The sequence below is a fragment of the Oncorhynchus gorbuscha genome, linkage group LG14, assembly GCF_021184085.1.
Source record: "Oncorhynchus gorbuscha isolate QuinsamMale2020 ecotype Even-year linkage group LG14, OgorEven_v1.0, whole genome shotgun sequence".
NCBI classification, from domain to species: domain Eukaryota; kingdom Metazoa; phylum Chordata; class Actinopteri; order Salmoniformes; family Salmonidae; genus Oncorhynchus; species Oncorhynchus gorbuscha.
In genome coordinates, this window is record NC_060186.1 from 56,471,436 (window position 1) to 56,492,586 (window position 21,151).

The 21,151-nt window shown below is 43.5% G+C and overlaps 1 protein-coding gene across 2 annotated transcripts; it reads right to left on the bottom strand.

The window, feature by feature from the left end:
- Positions 1-3,157: 3,157 nt before the first annotated feature.
- Positions 3,158-16,231, bottom strand: tmem63a (transmembrane protein 63A). Of its 2 annotated transcripts, none has more exons than XM_046298587.1 (23): positions 16,092-16,231; positions 15,419-15,576; positions 15,110-15,160; positions 14,816-14,894; positions 14,702-14,739; positions 14,444-14,586; positions 13,787-13,838; positions 13,553-13,661; positions 13,385-13,455; positions 13,041-13,121; positions 12,392-12,515; positions 10,714-10,847; positions 10,289-10,444; positions 9,790-9,943; positions 9,272-9,378; positions 8,590-8,676; positions 8,405-8,470; positions 5,877-6,039; positions 5,571-5,676; positions 5,276-5,443; positions 4,998-5,113; positions 4,853-4,900; positions 3,158-4,248 (listed from the first exon to the last, which is right to left on the bottom strand). In XM_046298587.1, exons 2-23 carry the CDS (start codon positions 15,523-15,525, stop codon positions 4,108-4,110), a joined length of 2,301 nt encoding a protein of 766 aa, XP_046154543.1. In that variant the 5' UTR covers positions 15,526-15,576; positions 16,092-16,231; the 3' UTR covers positions 3,158-4,107. The 2 variants fall into 2 exon arrangements, with proteins under 2 accessions (XP_046154543.1, XP_046154542.1); XM_046298586.1 differs by having other exon boundaries at positions 15,110-15,189.
- Positions 16,232-21,151: the final 4,920 nt, after the last annotated feature.

Sequence of the window (21,151 nt, forward strand, 5' to 3'; positions counted from 1 at the left end):
ATTCTGCATACTGTACATGCAAATGAGCAGGTGCTCACACACAGTCATACCCAAACACACTTAACGAAAACTCCCTATGGCTCAGTTGGAAGAGCATGGCACGTGCAATGCCAGGATTGAAGGTTTGATTCCCGAGGCCAACCTTACATCAAACAAATTCTGTAAGTTGCTTTGTATAAAAGTGTCTGCTAAATGAAACATCGCCCCCACCTCCCTGAACTTGGTGTTGGTGGGCTGTGGTCCCACTCCTCTGGGAACCTCACCTCCCAGGCGACCAGCGTTGCCAAGGAACTAATCCTGAGGGACAAAAGGTTGGAAGGGTGTAGAATACGATGCCTCTGTAGCATCTGATTGGTTGGCATTCGGCCACGCGATCGCCTGATTGGTTGGAACTAAGTTTAGATAGAAACTCACAGGGTCAGAGGTCAGATCCATCGATCATTGCGGTGACATGAAGGAAGTGTGATCCCCCCATGGAACTAACATGGTTTATTCCCATTCAACACACACCAACCCTCCATCTTGCAATTACTCTCCCATGTCCCCGACCTTGGAGAAACATAAACCTATAGGCAACGAAGCATTCAAAGATTGCGGAAGCAAGCCGTCTGGCTCGAGAGACTATCTTGCGATAGGCCATGGGTAAGTTCTTTGCCCTGAGCTGAGAGAAGACAGAAACAGCTAGAAAATAGAAAGAGGGAGAGAGATTACTTATTAAAGAAGTGTCTGTGGTGTAATGAAGCACAAATACACAATGCCAAGAATGTGGTGAGGGCCCTGGGTTCGATGGGTTTGTCTCACACACAAGTACATAAGCACATGTGCGAATGTACACACACTTGCATGTACTCGCGTACACACTCCTTGCAGCAGTAAATCTGGATTAGCAGTGGATAAATGTCTTGATCCAGACTAGGACTGTAGCCCAGTCTCAAATGCTCTGTGATCCCCTTTACATGGTGAATGATACGGCCTTGCCCGACACCTACAGATTAAACACAGCAACATGGGCAACATCTCAATATTCTAAATCAATGGCTTCCTCTCCCTCATTACCAAAGAGATTGTGTGTGGGTGTAAGTCTTTTGGCTCTGCTTTGGTCCATATCCCACCTCAGTATGATCAGCTAAATTGATTGAAAAACTTTAGAAAAAAATTCTCACATTGACATATTCACACTTTGACACACTTCTTCTGCTGCAGCCCAAACCCTACTGTGTCAGAACCGAGGCACTGTGTTTGCGGTCTGACCGCTGGTTAGTACTCGCTGTGATGTTTGGACTGCTTCTTGACTGCTGGGTCTGGAGTAGGCAGGTTCCCAGGCTCCTTTGCTCCTAACTCCAGATTACTTCTGCTCTACTGAGCTGGCAAACAACTGGTGCTTTCCCCTCTGCTCACCATCAATACCGACTATCACACACACACACACACACACACAACATGCACCTACAAACACACATATCAAGCATAACCAGCAAGGTCACCCGTGATACAAGTCAGTATCTGACTTCGATCCATGTCTGAGAATGTCAGGAGATGAGGTGGAAACTGGCCACTAGGGCAAGAGTGAGCGATGTTACCTTCAAGTAGGTTTTTGGTTGTAGGCCGTGATGGTGGATGGGTGGAAGCGCCGGCCTCTGATTCCAAAGGTTGCGAGTGTGAATCCAGCGATAGAAAGTTGGTTTTTATATTTTTGTTTAAGTCTATCCCAAACCTGAACCATTCAGAGTTCATGTCTAACCTTAAGAATTTGGAATTAATCCCTAAACTGAACCTTAAACACTTTGACGTTGAGAAACATGGATGAACGTCTAATTTTGACTTGAGAGCCGGTAGAGTATAACACCAATTTCAACACCTCTCCAAGCGGGAAAGACACACACCAGACAACAGACGTCCACTCTCACACACATCTCCTGCAAAACTCATGTTTCTTCTCGTGTGTGAGTGTCATAAACAGGCATAGAGATCTGACTGGTAGTTAGCACATTTGCTATTATGAGTTGCTCAAGCAAATTATTGCCTGTAGTCTCAATGACTCTTTAATTGCCTTCTGAGTGTTCAGCTATCCAATTACCCAACCACACTCCAAGGAGGTACAGGCTAACACCAGTAATCCATTCTGATGAAATCTACTATTTATTACCCACTCACCCACACTCTCCCTTTCTCATTCACCAACACACACACAACCTTAACATAACGAGGGAAATTTTTTTAAATTCTTGTGCAACGGAAAATCTCTGTCCAACAAACAACACCAAACAAACCTGATAACCCATGTGCTCCTTGAGCGTCCAACAGTATAATGTCTTGAGGGGCCCCCTAAGTAAAGGTGTATGCATGTTTGTGTGTAGTTATTCACATTTGTTCAGTACATGTGCTAGGGGTGAGGAAATGGTGTCAAAGCTTAATACTGCCAAAAGTTATTTCCACATCTCTAGAGTTGCCTGTTACACAATCTGTGATTACATGGTGAACTCGCCCTGCTTTACGTTGTCTCTTTGTCCATGATTGAGAGCCATTGATTGCAGAGCTGAGCGCTCCAGATCACCCCTGGGCTAAAGTTTGTTTTGCAGATTATTCTGTTGGTTTAAGAGGCTTTTGGGGGAACTGAACTATATTATGTACTTCCGTGTGTGTATGTATGTCACAGCTAATTAACAGTGAATTAAGTGTCAGTGGTGAAACTACAAAATCAGGATGTTCCAATTTGAAGTAAGCCAATAAGAACCACTTCTGCAGCCCGCTATTGTTCCTGATATGTTTCATTCACCCCCCCCAAAAAAAAAAAAAAACTAGTTGAATTTACACGGATCCTAATCTAATAACAAAACCCTATTTTTCTGCTCTGTGTAAAGCCTCTACCCAGATATTTGGCGGGCTTAGCACTTCATTAATCGGCCAATCACTTGTACTAAAAAACATGTCCTTTTGGAAACTGAGGCACCCTGGTGAGAGAGAAGGCTGGATGCAAGGGGATCAAAGAAAAAAAACAGTCCTGTAGTAACAAGACACTGTTGAAGCTACTGCTAAATCCTAATAGAAAATCTGTCATGCAGTGCCCCCTATGGCTATGGACACTTAATAGTTACTTACATATTAACTTATTCAGTACAAAATCTCAAACACTAATAATGACCAACAAACTCTCATAATGTATCAACCATTTAACATTTTAAAGCAATATATTTAATACTGAGAAGTTCCATGCTGTTCATATTCACATAAATAGGCCTACTCTCATTCATTGTCAATAGTTATGTCAATTCATGTTCAGATTGTGTTATGGTTCAAAATCCTGATAATAAAAAATTCTATAACATGTTAAATATATCAGCTTAATATAAAACATTTGTTAAAAGAGTTCAGTCAAAATGAAATAAAAGTTCCTTGCCTAATAATACAAAAACTATTTGTAAAAAATCGTTTTTGTATCATCAGACCTTGAGGTCCAGATTTGAAAGGCCCTGGTTCAGTACAAGTAATTTAAAGTGAACACTAACTGCCATGCAACAAGAGTGCCCTCTGTTGGTCAGAGAACCAAAATGCCTTCTATTCTGGCATCCTGGATATTAAAACGCAAACTCAGTGGAAATGCATGGTATGGCAGTTTTTCCCAACATTATGCTATAAAAGCAATTTTGGTTAACAAAAGAAAAAAACTGTATTGGTGCTGAATAGTCTTTAGCCAAGGCAGTCCTCATAGGAAGGTCTTAGGAAAAGGGTCAGATTTGGGCATTTCTGACAGAAGGCTTGGCTCCTGAGTGGCTGCCAGCTCTCAGTGGAGCCTTGGCAGAGATGTCTCAGGAGGCCCGTAACAATTTATTCTCTCCTCCCCTCCTGGAAATAATCATTGATGGAGCACTATTGAATAAGTGAAAGCAAAGGCTCTACTTGGACCAATCTATTGATATCAGACACATGCTATGCTAAGCTTGATGAAAGGAGAAAGGATGCATTTTAAGGGTATTTGAAGGGCCTGTGTTGGATGGTACAGCAATAGATTTGGGGATAAACTCCCCTATGCCATCACCTCAGTTCTGAGACTGGATGCCTCCAGGACTCATGGAAAAAAATCAAAAAGAAGGGGAAGATATTTTAAGTTCAGGGGTTCATCAAAAGTTCATCATCTACTGGGATCTGACAGGATGGGCTGCTGTCTGTCGTCCCATATGACTGGGGGGTTTTACACCCATCTGGTGATGTGGCGGGGGACTCGGTTCTAAGCACCCTTGGAAGGTAGACCTGTGGACACAGAGAGACAGTACCAGTCAAAAGTTTGGACACACCTACTCATTCCAGGGTTTCCTTATTTTTACAATTTTCTACATTGTAGAACAATAGTGAAAACATCAAAACTGTTACTGTACATGTGCAGAAGGGAGAGGGGGGAAGGGATACCTAGTCTGTTGCACAACTGAATTAATTCAACCAAAATGTGTCTTCCACATTTAACCCAACCCCTCTGAATCAGATGTTTGTGTGGCTGCCTTAAATCAATGTCATCGCCACAGGGGAAGCAGTTGTTGGGGGTTAACTGCCTTGCTCAAGGGCAGAACGGCAGATTTTTCACACCTTGCCGGCTCAATGATTCGAACCAGCAACCTTTCAGTTACTGGCCAAACACTCTTAACCGCTAAGCTATCTGCCGCCTAGATTGAGAGACAGAAATAATATACGATATGTTCTGAAACTCTTAAGTTGGCTTTTGTTTCTACGATTCATATCCTCATTTTTGTGAAATAACTGGGCAGAACTGGGAGGGGTACCACCATATTGCTTCCCCCCTTCCAAACAGATTTTAACTTCGTCTATAAATTCATGGTGAAGGAATAAACCTGTTACTGACCATGTTGCTGTCCGCCAATCCATCCAAGGCATCCTCATCCTCTTTCAACTGCAGGTAGAACAGACTGTTAGTGTCTAAACACTAACACACGAACACCACACGAACACCACACGAACACCACACGAACACCACACGAACACCACACCTTGTAGTTGTGAGGGCTGAGGTACTTGAAGTGTCCGAAGCAGGTGTAGCTGATGCAGATGCAGACAGTTACACACAGGACCACCAGAGTGAAGAGAGATGTGTCCGCCATGAACCCTGACCCAAAAACACATACAGAAGTGTGAGGATACATTAAAAATGGTGCTTTAACTCGAGCAGGTAACTCCAGGGAAACAGCCAAGTTAGAAGAAGAAGAAGGGACATAAGTAAGCCTCCTATGTATGAGAGCTCCAGTAAACATCCAGGCGTGTGAGTTACCTGTCCGGAGGACGGAGAAGAAATAGAGCCAGATGAGGCAGATGATGGGTGCAACCAGGGCTTGATTGACAGCTCCCAGGTGCACCTGTCTGTCCAGGCGGGCGGGCAAGTAGGCAAAGTACAGGTTGTGTTTGTCCACTAGATGCTTCAGCATCAGGTACAGCAGACCTGGACACACGGAGGAGAGGGAATGTAACTTTAGGTCAAGGTCAGCAGTGTGTGTGTGTGTGTGTGTGTGTGTGTGTGTGTGTGTGTGTGTGTGTGTGTGTGTGTGTGGGGGTTGCCCATCACTCACCGAAAGGCACTATGACAGGGCAGGTGATGCTGTAAGCCATGATGACAGTGAACACACACAGGGTCCACCCATACATGGCTCCGTACTCAAACTCATACGCTTGGTTCTGCAGACAGGACAAGGTTAAATCACACATCATCTGAACTTCATCCATGACTACATAGATAGAAAAGGTCAACATTGAGCTGATCATTCCATACTAACCATGGATGACAGATTGTTGTCTATTTCTGTACTGTATATCTCGATCTGAACTTCCTGTAACGTTGAGCCCTGATTGATACAGGGGCGGAGTCTTAGTCTCACCTGTTTGACATACTTCCTCTCTGCGGCGGAGCGAGCCAGCGCCATGCGGATGGTGTAGAGCAGTAACCCTGGCAACCGCAGCAACTCCATCCCAGAGCCCACCAGGCCCGCCGTGATGACATAATTCACAAAGAACGCCCCCTGGTCAGGCAGGAACACACACCTGAAGGAGGAGGAGGGATATGAGGCAAGGGAGAGAGAACGAGATAGAGAAATGGACACAATAAATGAGATGCTAGTTACTATACAGGGACGCAATAAATTAGATGCTAGTTATTGTACACAGACACAGTAAATGAGATGCTAGTTATTATACACAGACACAGTATATGAGATGCTAGTTATTATACACGGACACAGTAAATGAGATGCTAGTTATTATACACAGACACAGTATATGAGATGCTAGTTATTATACACGGACACAGTAAATGAGATGCTAGTTATTATATATGGACACAGTAAATGAGATGCTAGTTATTGTACACAGACACAGTAAATGAGGTGCTAGTTATTATACAGGTACACAATACTTTTTTCAAGTAACTCACAATTTTCCCTAAAAATAAGTTTTTATTCTTTATTTCACTGTTACTATAACAGAACCTTTGTTATCGACTCAGAACTTAATATATCCGGGGGGGGTTTTAAAATCAGAAAATAAATAGAAATGGCATTGATAAAATTATTGACACCCTTTACGTAATATTTAGTCGCACAGCCTATGGTCAAAATAACTGCAATCAAGCGCTTCCTATAGCCACCGATGAGCTTCCTGCACCTCTGTACTGGCAGTTTGGCTCCCTCTTGGGCAAACTGCTCCAGGTCTCCCAGATTTGAAGGGTGCCGTCTGCAAACTGCTGTTTTCAGATCTCTTCACAAGTTTTCAATGAGATTTAGATCTGGACTCATTGCTGGCTACTCCAGAACAGTCTGGCATTTTGTCTTGAACCATTCCTGGGTTCTTTTTGAAGTGTGTTTGGGGTCATTCTGCTGCTGTAAGACCCATGACCTTTGACGGAGACCCAGCTTTCTGACGCTGCTCTCCAAAATCTCTTGGTATTCTCCAGATTTCATGATGCCATGTACCAGCTCAAGACACCCAGTGACAGAGGAAGCAAAGCAATTCCAAAACATCACTGAACTGCCTCCATGTTTGACTGTAGGGAAGGTGTTATTTTCTTTGAAGGCTTCATTTGGTTTTCTGTAAACATAGAGATGGTGTGCTTTACCAAAAGCTCTATTTTGGTCTCATCTGTCCACAGGAAATTCTCCCAGAAGGATTTTGGCATGTTCAAGTGTGTTTTGGCAAATTGCAGTCAGGCTTTCTTATGTCTCTCTCTCTGCAGTGGGGTCCTCCTGCGTCTTCTACCATATAACTCCCTTTCATTGAGTTGGCAACGTATGGTGCGAGTTGAAACGATCGTACCTTCTGTCTGAAGGGCAGCTTGAATCTGTGTGGTAGTTGATCGCGGTACTTTCTCCACCATTCCAACGATCCTTCGGTAGAATCTTCCATCAAGTTCTCTCTTGCGGCCACGTCCAGTGCGGCTGGCTACAGCGGCTTGGGCCTTAAACTTCTGTAACTTCTTAATAACATTACGTACGGTGGAAACAGGAACATCAAGGTCTCTGGTGATGGACTTGTTGCCTTGAGATTGTCCATGCTTGGCTACAATCTTGTGTCTGACCACCTCTGATAATCCTCTAGTTTTCTTTCTTCCTTCATGCTCAATGAAGTACACAGTCACACAAAACAGGAGAGGAGTCCTTTTCTCTGTTCAAACTGGTTGAATGAGTGATGTTTATATTGCAGGCACCAACTCACCACAAGTGAGTTCAATTCCAAAGTAAAGGAGAATCACATGCTTGAAATCTAATTATTTCTAACTACTTCTAGAAGGTGCCAATAATATTGTCTGGGCCATTTTAGGACTTCTTTGTAGAATAAGCTAACATTTAGTAAATTATTCAGATTTGTTTTTCAGTTGAACAAAACAAAGGTATACATGTGTGGATACCAAAATGTGTTTTAAATTCAACCGTTTTCTGTGCATTATTTGGAAAAAAGTCCAAGGGTGACAATATTATTTGGCCACGACTGTACATGGACACATTAAATGAGATACTAGTTATTATACATGGACACAGTAAATGAGATACTAGTTATTATACATGGACACATTAAATGAGATACTAGTTATTATACATGGACACATTAAATGAGATACTAGTTATTATACATGGACACAGTAAATGAGATACTAGTTATTATACATGGACACAGTAAATGAGATACTAGTTATTATACATGGACACAGTAAATGAGATACTAGTTATTATACATGGACACAGTAAATGAGATACTAGTTATTATACATGGACACATTAAATGAGATACTAGTTATTATACATGGACACAGTAAATGAGAAACTAGTTATTATACATGGACACAGTAAATGAGAAACTAGTTATTGGGAGAGAAAGAGAGGCAGGTCAGAGGCATAGATAAAAGTATATCACTCACTCAAACCTTAGCTTCCCATCAGCCAGAAACTCTTTGTCAAACAGCCAGCGGAAGAACACAGCCAGACTGTGGTTAGAAAAGAGAGCCAATCACATAAGATGAATTACAGAAACAAAAACATGATTTCATATTTCATTGATTATCTGGATTGATCATTAAGTGATCAGGGCGGGGTAATTAATTACCTGGTGAGTCCAAGAGAGGGCAGGATCAGAACCATGAACAGGAGGAAGATGTACAGCTTGTGCATCATAATCAACTGCTCCCTGGACCTATAGTACATAGATAACCGTGGTGGAAAAAATACCCAACTTTCATAGTTGAATAAAAGTAAAGATACCGTAAAAGAAAATGACTCAAGTGAAAATCATCCAGTAAAATACTACTTGAGTAAAAGTGTAAAAGTATTTGGTTTTACTTAAATATGAAAAGTAAAAACATAAATAATTTAAAATTCCTTATATTAAGAAAACCAGACGACACGATTTTCTTGTTTTTATTTTATTTTACGGATGGTCAGGTGCATAGTTCAACACTCAGATAATTTACAAAAAAGGTATGTGTTTAGTGAGTCTGCCAGATCAGAGGCAGTAGGGATGACCAGGGATGTTCTCTTGATAAGTGTGTGAATTAGACCATTTTCCTGTGCTGCTAAGCATTCAAAATGTAACGAGTACTTTTGGCTGTCAGAGAAAATGTAAGGAGTAAAAAGTACATCATTTTCCTTAAGAATGTAGTGAAGTAAAAGTTGCCAAAAATACAAATATTAAAGTACAGATACCCCAAAAAATGACTTAAGTAGTACTTTAAAGTATTTGTACAGATACATTATGTCAGTGAAGTTACTGTGTGTGTGTGTGTGTGTACCTGTTCCAGTGGCACTCTCCCAGAGTTGAGTAGTACACTATGGTGGGCAGCAGGGCAGAGAAGGACCACAGAAGCAGAGTGGGGAAAAACTGACTGACCACAGCACTCTGTCTCACACACACATACAAACAAACAAACACATTACATGGTAGCATACAAATCAAAACTAATTGAATACACAGCAAATGGCTCCCAAGTGGCACAGCGGCTTCTCAATGCTAGAGGTGTCACTACAGACCCTGGTTCGATCCCGGGCTGTATCACAACCGGCCTTGATCGGGAGTCCATTAGTGCAGAGCACAATTGGCCTAGCTTCGTCCGGGTTAGGGGAGGATTTGGCTGAGGTAGGCAGTCATTGTAAAATAAGAACTAGTTCTTAACGGACTTGCCTAGTTAAATAAAGGTTAAATGAGCACCAGCATTCCTCTGGCCTCGCCACACCAGCATTCCTCTGGCCTCACCAACCAACCAAATACAGTTATATTCTATTTTATTCTAGTAGATGGTGACTGACTCACGTTGAGGTAGTAGATGGGCTTGGTGACGTTGAACTTGTCCATGGTGCTGATGATGATGGAGGGAGTGGTGAGGAAGGTGAGGAGGAAGAAGAGGAAGAAGTTGAGCAGCAGGCATCGGACCCACCAGCGGAAGCCCTGCACTGAAAGGTTGTCCCTGGGACAGAGAGAGAGAGGTATGGAGGGAGGAGAGAGAGAGGTATGGAGGGAGGAGAGAGAGAGGTATGGAGGGAGGAGAGAAGGAGGTATGGAGGGAGGAGAGAAGAGGTATGGAGGGAGGAGAGAGAGAGGTATGGAGGGAGGAGAGAGAGAGGTATGGAGGGAGGAGAGAGAGAGGTATGGAGGGAGGAGAGAGAGAGGTATGGAGGGAGGAGAGAGAGAGGTATGGAGGGAGGAGAGAGGAGAAAACAGAGCAGAAAAACAGGAAGAGAGAATATGATAGAATATACTGTACCATTGTTATCAAACAGCACACTGTAGGTTAGGTTATAGGGGGACTCACCAGTACACATTTCTGGGATGAGGGGCATAGTCAACCCTCCAGTTCCTCACTTTCAGAGTCGCACTACAAGACGAAGGCTGGGGCTCTCGGCCACACCCACACCTCACTGCACTGTCCCCATTTCCACAGTCCAGGGCGTTGAAGTCCTTCAGAATGCTGAGGGGAGTGAGTGACAGCTGTCAATCATCATGTTTACATAACCCAAGAAAGTGGATACATCAACTAATATTGTTTCCACTAATGATGGTACAGTCAACAACTCCATGTTAATTTTCCTATTGGGTCGGAACAAAAGCCTGCACTCCCTGAAGCTCTCTAGAGCTGGGGATGGTGAGACAAGAAAATCTAAGGTTGGAGAATAATTTCTATCATTATCATCAATATGACACTTAGCCCCTCACCAGCCCCAGAGATGAGAAACTCACTATGTGGCCATTGCCTCAGACTGCAGAGTGACGAAGACCATCCCTAGAGGGTGCTGTGGCACAAGCTCTTTCTGCGTCCTCACCTCCTCCAACAGACCTGCCGCTTGACCACGGAAGTACTCTATGGCATCTACCTAGAGCCACAGAAAACATACCATACAGTGGGGCAAAAAAGTATTTAGTCAGCCACCAATTGTGCAAGTTCTCCCACTTAAAAAGATGAGGCCTGTAATTTTCATCACAGGTACACTTCAAAATGAGAAAAAAATATCCAGAAAATCACATTGTAGGATTTTTAATGAATTTATTTGCAAATTATGGTGGAAATTAAGTATTTGGTCAATAACAAAAGTTTATCTCAATACATTGTTATATACCATTTGTTGGCAATGACAGAGGTCAAACGTTTTCTGTAAGTCTTCACACTCTGTTGCTGGTATTTTGGCCCATTCCTTCATGCAGAGTGATGTTTTGGGGCTGTTGCTGGGCAACACGTACATTCAACTCCCTCCAAAGATTTTCTATGGGGTTGAGATCTGGAGACTGGCTAGGCCACTCCAGGACCTTGAAATGCTTCTTACGAAGCCACTCCGCCGTTACCCGGGCGGTGTGTTTGGGATCATTGTCATGCTGAAAGACCCAGCCACGTTTAATCTTCAATGCCCTTGCTGATGGAAGGAGGTTTTCACTCAAAACCTCACGATACATGGCCCCATTCATTCTTTCCTTTACACAGATCAGTCGTCCTGGTCCCTTTGCAGAAAAACAGCCCCAAAGTGTGATGTTTCCACCCCCATGCTTCACAGTAGGTATGGTGTTCTTTGGATGCAACTCAGCATTCTTTGTCCTTCAAACACGACGTGTTGAGATTTTACCAAAAAGTTATATTTTGGTTTCATCTGACCATATGACATTCTCCCAATCTTCTTCTGGATCATCCAAATGCTCTCTAGCAAACTTCAGACGGGCCTGGACATGTACTGGCTTAAGCTGGGGGACACGTCTGGCACTGCAGGATTTGAGTCCCTGCCGGCGTAGTGTGTTACTGATGGTAGGCTTTGTTACTTTGGTCCCAGCTCTCTGCATGTCATTCACTAGGTCCCCCCGTGTGGTTCTGGGATTTTTGCTCACCGTTCTTGTGATCATTTTGACCCCACGGGGTGAGATCTTGCGTGGAGCCCTAGATCGAGGGAGATTATCAGTGGTCTTGTATGTCTTCCATTTCCTAATAATTGCTCCCACAGTTGATTTCTTCAAACCAAGCTGCTTACCTATTGCAGATTCAGTCTTCCCAGCCTGGTGCAGGTCTACAATTTTGTTCCTGGTGTCCTTTGACAGCTCTTTGGTCTTGGCCATAGTAGAGTTTGGAGTGTGACTGTTTGAGGTTGTGGACAGGTGTCTTTTATACTGATAACAAGTTCAAACAGGTGCCCTTAATACAGGTAACGGGTGGAGGACAGAGGAGCCTCTTAAAGAAGTTACAGGTCTGTGAGAGCCAGAAATCTTGCTTGTTTGTAGGTGATCAAATACTTATTTTCCACCATAATTTTCAAATAAATTCATTAAAAATCCTACAATGTAATTTTCTGGATTTTCTTTCTCATTTTGTCTGTCATAGTTGAAGTGTACCTATGATGAAACCCCTCTCCTGTCTTTCTCTTAGTATTGTCTCTCTCACCTCCTCACAGTTGCGGGTGCGGCAGCAGCAGAGGTGACCACATAGATGGGGGTTGATCACCTCCCTCTCGCCCCCTCGCTGAAGTACCCGCTCGTAGTAGTGCAGGTTCTTCTCTGCCCGCTTCCTGAGAGACAGAAAACAACAGGATTTAGTGTAAACGAAAGTTAGGGAAGGATCAGTCAGTCAATCCAGACTGCTATATCTGACTACATGTCAGATCAGAAAGAACTACATGCTATGCATTTCTTTAGCGTGGCGTTACCGTGGCAGCTTGGCAGCGTGACGTTACTAGGGCAGTGTGACGTTACTTGGCTATCGTGATGTTACCAGGGCAGCTTGGCAGCGTGACGTTACTTGGCTAGTGTGACGTTACCAGGGCAGCGTGGCAGCGTGACGTTACCAGGGCAGCGTGACGTTACTTGGCTAGTGTGACGTTACCAGGGCAGCGTGGCAGCGTGACGTTACCAGGGCAGCGTGCGTTACTTGGCTAGTGTGACGTTACCAGGGCAGCGTGGCAGCGTAACATAACCAGGGCAGCGTGACGTTACCAGGGCTGCGTGACGTTACCAGGGCAGCGAGACGTTACCAGGGCAGCGAGACGTTACCAGGGCAGCGAGACGTTACCAGGGCAGTTTGCCAAAGCACAGACCTTTCCTTGTCCAGGTGCATCAGCTGGGCCACATCATATGTCAAGTGCACTTCACACACACAGCAGGTAGGGTAGGCCTCACTGCAGAACAGGCGAGGGGGAGAATAGAGGTGTGGATAAGGCACAGGGTCTAAATATATACAGGTACATGTATATCCAATGTTCATCCTTGTAAGCCATTGTCTGCCCATTCAGGCAAGTTATCACTAGTCAAACTGAATCACTTTTATTACCATGGTGAAGACAAAGACACTACAGGTGTGGTTGTATGTTCAGAAGACAGGGTTAGTGGGTGAGTGTGGACCCCCCATGTTGGGAGAAATGGTGCGGTCCAGTCTACTTACGTAAAGTGGGTCCTGATGTCCTCTTCACTGGCTTCTTTGGGGATGGAAGACGCAAACAGGGTGTTTCTGATCTACGGGGGGAGCAAAGCACACTCATCAGTATCAGTAATAACTACTAGTGAGGGGATGAACTGTTGGTTTCGTGACAGATGGAACAGAGGAACTGACCAGCCCTCTGCCCAAGCCCTTCATCTGGGAGGTGTGTCGCCTCAGCAGTAACACTGTCAAGATCAGGTAGATGACTGCAAACACTGTGTGTATCCACAGCAGGTTATTACTGAGGAATTCATAAAAAACAAACGGTTACCTAAAGCATTAAGCAACCATTATAATGGAAGTTCATATTATATACAATGAAAGAACCACACCTACATACAGACACATGCACAAACACACACTTACTCCTTCTGAAGATTACCCACAGTTGTCCTTCCGAAGTTGTACGGGTCATTTCCTTCAAAAAATAAATATCACACTTACATTTCCTGAGACTGTTAAAACATGTCATTATAGCAGGATAAAAGGACTGACAGCAATGTTGTTGTTGATTACAATGTTGAAAGAGTAAATGTAAAAGAACTCTGCAATAGTTATGCTTCAGTCAGTGGTAAGTAACACCATTGTGTTGAAAGAGATTAACTTTCACTGCCACACATCGGTGGTAGGTAATGTCATACAAAAGAGGATGTTTATACTCTCGGTCTCGCTCTGGCAAAAGTGAGACATAGCAACGAGACAATGTTGTGTGTACAGCGTGATTAGCATGGCAGAGTGTTATGTTAAACACTGTTTATACATCTGTTATGTGTGAGTAAAGTTTGAGTTGTTGTAAGTAATGTCGTTGTTACATTTATAATGAAGCACTGCCTGGCAGTGTTGTGTTTGGGCTTCACATTGCATTGTGAGAGTGTAATACAGTGAGGTTCTTATACAGTAATATTGAGAGTTTTGAAACAATGTTGTGTTGACAGGGTGGCGTTTGCATTATATTAGTGTTGTGTTGACATGGTGGTGTTTGCATTATATTAGCGTTGTGTTGACATGGTGCGTCACACTCACCTAGCAGGTTCCCAGACAGGTTGACAGGCAAGATGACTGTCACGGAGATGACGGTAACCAGCACCAGGAGGGTGATCAGGTGACGCTGGAAGGACAGGTAGTGGACAGCGTCAATCCCACAACGCGCCTTCACCATCTCCTCACTGGAAAAAGAAACACAAATTGAGGGTGCAACCTCAACATACGAAAACAATGACAGCCCCGCCCGCCCGCCCCAAACCACCCACCCACAGAAAGAGAGAGAGCAATAATACTCACTCCATTCTGATGATGTAGGGGAGCCAGGAGCAGCATCCCTAGAGAGGAAAAAGAAAGATAAAGATGACTATTAGATGGCGTTGATGATGGTGATGATTACAACATCTCCCTCACCAATTCGTGCTCCGGCTCCTCCACGTTGGACACACAGGACGACATTCTCCCATAGCGGCGGTGTGATGTCTCACTGAACCTGAAACACAGACGGCTAAGGTCATCATCATTGGGACAGGGCAGGCGGGTCAGGGTCAATAGGACACTTATCTCTATAGACAATTAATTCAACTATTGGCAGGCAGTAACACCCACTGCATAATTATTTGTAGTCATATGCCTTTAGGTAGGTGTGTTTATATTGTTTTTCTCAGGTTTCAACAGGAAATTATACTGTTTGATGTCATAACGGACCCTTCCCTGTCAGAGATCAGCGCCAGACGGCCATAGTCCCACAGCTTCCTCCTGATGACGGAGAAGAGGATCAGCAACGCCTGAGACAAGTACACCACAACAGAATGAGGAAAAGGCTTGATTTGTGTGCATGTGTTGTGTAACGCTATCCTATTCGGGTTTGGAATCACCCTTATGTGGTCATATGAGTTGCAGTATGAGTGTCAGTTCATGCAACACACACACACACACACACACACACACACACACACACACACACACACACACACACACACACACACACACACACACACACACACACACACACACCAAGAAGAAGCTGAAGTCCAGCAGCAGTACAACAGGCACGCCTCCAAAGTTGTTTCCCTTGAGGACGGTGCTTTCTGTGGAGCTGAAACAACTGCTATTGTCCACATGATGTGCACTACCGTTTTTCACCAGCCCCCACCAAGTGGACATCACAGCAGCTGAATAAAAAAACATTGTTCATATCAAGATTGTATCACAATGTTACATGTTACAATGTGTCCGTTCAACGAAATGATAGACAAGTATTGGAGACTGAGCATTACATTACAAATACAACATTTATTTTTATTTTTATCAGTCACAGCAATATTGTGTATCTCTGAAATTAGGTTAAGTATATATCATCTCATTGACAGTGTGTCACGCGGGTCAATCCCTGAACAGCTGTTAGCTTCACGTAATGTTTGCTAGCACGTAGTTAGCTAACTAGCTATACATTGCAATTACTTCCCTGTTATAACTTAGACATAAACACATGATAAAAATAGTTTGAGACAGCGAAAAGTTGACAAATCCCTCAAACGCAAGCTAAACTAGTGCATATAGTCTAGTGCTAAAACAAGTGGCAACATTAACTTCCGCATTTCATTGTTTTTGTCTCGTCTCCAAAATGTTACAACACGATTTAAAATGCATCAACCTGATTTGGCAAAACTTCTGAAGACAAACATACCTGGGACAGCCTCTGATACCCGAAATTACGGGGACAAAACTTTTAGCGGTAATAACACAGATAGGAGCAACAAGGTTGTGGTCACTGGACCTTCTTCTATAGGAATTGGGTGGCGGATCGGATCGAACTTTTAAATGCCTACACCGCCTCCTACTGTACTGGAGTGTGAGCCCAGTCATGGCCTACTTACTTACTTTAAACCTATCTGCTCCTGCACCATGCCAACTGCCTGGGAGAATGGGACAGCACCCCTCAACACATCCTGTAACTCTTCTGGAGTCAAATCTTGTATACCCTAAAACTTCTCTGCAGCTGCCACAACAACCTCGATTTTCTGTGATTTACGTTACAGTTGATAACCATTGCTATGAACGCTAAGAAGCCAACCTTACTGAAGCATAAATCATCCGTTGCCCTATCCCTCGGTTCTGGCACACATTTACTACTCACTGGGATCCACTCAGGATCCCTTGACTCATCCCCCTCTACTTTCTTCACTGCCTCAGCATATGACACCTTCTGCACTACTCTGACTCTGGCCACTTCAAACTGCCTCTCTCACACTGAGCCCCTTCCAATCCCCAGAAAAATGAGCACCCCTACAGTTTACACAGACAACTTAAAACACCAAAACTACACAATCCTGCACACTTCCCACATCTTGGAATCTCCCTCCTACACACTGCTGAAACGTGACCATAAATGTTGCACCTGAAACAGCTCAGTGGATTCTGCACAAAATCTCTAACTGGAAAACTGATATATCCTAACATGACTCAAATGTTAGGATATAACATATATATATGTAGCTCAGTTGGTAGAGCATGGCGCTTGTAACGCCAGGGTAGTGGGTTCGATCCCCGGGACCACCCATACGTAGAATGTATGCACACATGACTGTAAGTCGCTTTGGATAAAAGCGTCTGCTAAATGCTAAATGGCATATATATATATATATATATTATATATGTGTGTATATATGTTCGGTAGAGACTCAAAACTCACAAAAAAAAACTGACAATGACTCTTGTGTTTCACCACACTCCCCACCTGGTCTGAGTCACACCAAACACCAGGAATTTAACTGCAATTGCTCCACATCCACACTTACCGCTACTGCAACAATCACTCCTTCTTCTATGGTATCTTGGCGATCGCACAATTGAATGTACATCCCGCCACCTACTATGCGGGATGGAATCAGGATACCCCCTAAAAAACTGAACAAACTACCAAAAAATAAAACTAAAATGTTTCTGTTAAAAAAAATACAACAGATCTGATCCCTACACAGTCTCAAGAGGAACCCGGTGCCAGTACCCCTTGAAAGTCAGATGTAAAATTCTTAAGTCCTAAAAACTATTCTGCCAAAGCCACAATAATGTCCAGTTTCTTAGACTTCTTTGAGACACACTATAATTCTGACAGGTTGTACTTCCTCCACCCACTGGAGGGCAACTACTATCGCCAACAGTTCAACTGAGTATACTGACAATGTTAGATCAACAACGGCTGTTCTCTCATTTTTGTCTGGAAGTAGCTAGCAAGCTAGCCAACATTAGCCTGTTAGCTGCCGCTGTGAGGTCAGAACGCTCAGATCAACCTTACTCCTCGGACACGCCGAGGGCGAAACGTTTGAATTTACGAAGGCCCAGATCTCACTCTGAGCGCGCTCTGGCACTCCACAGTGAATTTACAAACACACCCATACAGTGGCAAGAAAAGTATGTGAACCCTTTGGAAATAAATTGGTCATCAAATTGGATCTGATCTTCATCTAGGTCCCAACAGTAGACAAACAGTCTGCTTAAATTAATAACACACAAACAATTACACGTTTTCATGTCTTTATTGAACACACCGTGTAAACATTCACAGTGCAGGGTGGAAAAAGTATGTGAACCCTTGGATTTAATAATAATAACTGGTTGACCCTTTTTTGGCAGCAATAATCTCATCCAAACATTTTCTGTATTTGCGGATCAGACCTGCACAACGGTCAGGAGGAATTTTGGACAATTTCCTCTTTACAAAACTGTTTCAGTTCAGCAATATTCTTGGGATGTCTAGTGTGAACTGCTTGCTTGAGGTCATGCCACAGCATCTCAATTGGGTTGAGGTCAGGACTTTGACTGGGCCACTCCAGAAGGCATATTTTCTTCTGTTGAATCCATTCGGTTGTTAATTTACATCTGTTTTGGGTCGTTGTCCTGTTGCGTCACCCAACTTCTGTTGAACTTCAATTGGCGGACAGATAGTCTAACATTCTGTAAAATGTCTTGATAAACTTGGGAATTCATTTTTTTCCGTCGGTGATAGCAAGCTGTCCAGGCCCTGAGGCAGCAAAGCAGCCCCAAACCATGGTGCTCCCTCCATCATACTTTACATTTGGGATGAGGTTTTGATCCGTGATGTCCTCCATGAACACATATCGTAGACTCGTCAACAGAGATGTTAGCATGTTCCAGAGATTTCTGGAAGTCTTTAGCTGACAGTCTAGGATTCTTCTTTACCTCATTGAGCATTCTGCGCTGTGCTCTTGCAGTCATCTTTGCAGGACGGCCACTCCTAGGGAGAGTAGCAACAGTGCTGAACTTTCTCCATTTATAGACAATTTGTCTTACCATGGACGTTGGGTGCTTGATGAACATCAAATCTTTTAGACATACTTTTGTAACCCTTTCCAGCTTTATGCAAGTAAACTATTCTTAATCTTAGGTCTTCTGAGATCTCTTTTGTTTGAGGCATGGTTCACATCAGGCAATACATCTTGTGAATAGCAAACTCAATTTTGTGAGTGTTTTTATAGGGCAAGGCAGCTCTAACCAACATCTCCAATCTCGTCTCATTGATTGGACTCCAGGTTAGCTGACTCCTGACTCCAATGAGCTTTTAGCCTAGAAGTTCACATACTTTTGACAAGCTACACTGTGAATGTTTAAATGATATTTACATTTACATTTAAGTCATTTAGCAGACGCTCTTATCCAGAGCGACTTACAAATTGGTGCATTCACCTTATGACATCCAGTGGAACAGCCACTTTACAATAGTGCATCTAAATATTTTAAGGGGGGGAGGGGGGGGTTAGAAGGATTACTTTATCCTATCCTAGGTATTCCTTAAAGAGGTGGGGTTTCAGGTGTCTCCGGAAGGTGGTGATTGACTCCGCTGTCCTGGTGTCGTGAGGGAGTTTGTTCCACCATTGGGGATCCAGAGCAGCGAACAGTTTTGACTGGGCTGAGCGGGAACTGTACTTCCTCAGTGGTAGGGAGGCGAGCAGGCCAGAGGTGGATGAACGCAGTGCCCTTATTTGGGAGTAGGGCCTGATCAGAGCCTGGAGGTACTGAGGTGCCGTTCCCCTCACAGCTCCGTAGGCAAGCACCATGTTCTTGTAGCGGATGCGAGCTTCAACTGGAAGCCAGTGGAGAGAGCGGAGGAGCGGGGTGACGTGAGAGAACTTGGGAAGGTTGAACACTAAACGGGCTGCGGCGTTCTGGATGAGTTGTAGGGGTTTAATGGCACAGGCAGGGAGCCCAGCCAACAGCGAGTTGCAGTAATCCAGACGGGAGATGACAAGTGCCTGGATTAGGACCTGCGCCGCTTCCTGTGTGAGGCAGGGTCGTACTCTGCGGATGTTGTAGAGCATGAACCTACAGGAACGGGCCACCGCCTTGATGTTAGTTGAGAACGACAGGGTGTTGTCCAGGATCACGCCAAGGTTCTTAGCGCTCTGGGAGGAGGACACAATGGAGTTGTCAACCGTGATGGCGAGATCATGGAACGGGCAGTCCTTCCCCGGGAGGAAGAGCAACTCCGTCTTGCCGAAGTTCAGCTTGAGGTGGTGATCCGTCATCCACACTGATATGTCTGCCAGACATGCAGAGATGCGATTCGCCACCTGGTCATCAGAAGGGGGAAAGGAGAAGATTAATTGTGTGTCGTCTGCATATGATATATTCAATATAGACAAGAAAAATGCAATAATTTGTGTGTTATTAGTTTAAGCGCACTGTGTTTATCTATCATTGACAATCAGATTAAAAGTGATGACCAATTTATGCAGAAATCCAGAGGGTTCACATACCTTTTCTTGACACTGTATTTGCACTGGATAATGCTAAACAAGGTTGGAATGTTGTTATATAAACTCGAAAAAATACATTAATTAGTTAATTTGACAAAAAAAGTACAAATCTCAAATCGTACTGTGGATGTATTTGACTTCAGAATTGCATTTGGGGCATATGTATTTCACTGCACAGCCTCATGGATTGTGGATCAATGAAAATGGGGTATATGTCTACTCAGTGACACTCACAGAACACTACTGTGCAAAGTTTGCACAAATATTTGCATCGTAGCTCTTATTGCAAGACTTTAAACCATTGTGATCCACAATCCATAGGTAATGCTGTGCAGTGTAATATGAATGTCCAATACACATAGTACGTTGACTGATAAGCTTAATGTGGCTCATTTCACAGTGGTTTCAGATTCCCGCAATAAGAGCTACGACGCTAATATTTGCGTAAACTCTTCACAGTTGTGTCCTGTAGTTGTCATTGATTAGACTGATAGATACCACATTTCATGGAGTATATTTAGCTGGTTTACATGATTAACTTTCCTACTAACCTTCTGAAAGTTGACGGTGCTAAAATCTTGCCAATCCATTCATTATTCTACTAACTATGACTGTGTGAGACAAGTTTTCCATAATGTATTTCATGCATATACATTCGAACAAAAAACACCATCACAAATAGTGTTTAACCATTTATTGAGTACGGAGACAAATGGTAAAGGCGTCTCAGGCAGTATTTGAAATATATAAATATGGTGAAACATACCAATCAATGTATACTGTATCAAATGTAACGCCTCACCCAGCAGACTGTCGACCAATCGCATTCACGTTGTCATGCTGCGTCACGCCGTTGCTAAACATTACAATCCCTTCTCAAAGTCAGGGTATGAGTCAAGAAACTTGTCTATTTTCCTCAAAAGTACATCATGTTACGATTCCACAGGATATGATATTACAGAGAACCCGTCAA

Excerpts from the sequence above, each read along its gene's own strand:
- tmem63a (XM_046298586.1), bottom strand. The coding sequence starts at position 15,568 with ATGTCCACTTGGTGGGGGCTGGTGAAAAACGGTAGTGCACATCATGTG. Across the intron at positions 9,944-10,288 it reads CATCCCAGAAATGTGTACTG|GGACAACCTTTCAGTGCAGG; the intron begins GTGAGTCCCCCT and ends TCTCTGTCCCAG. Across the intron at positions 9,379-9,789 it reads AGCCCATCTACTACCTCAAC|AGTGCTGTGGTCAGTCAGTT; the intron begins GTGAGTCAGTCA and ends TGTGTGAGACAG.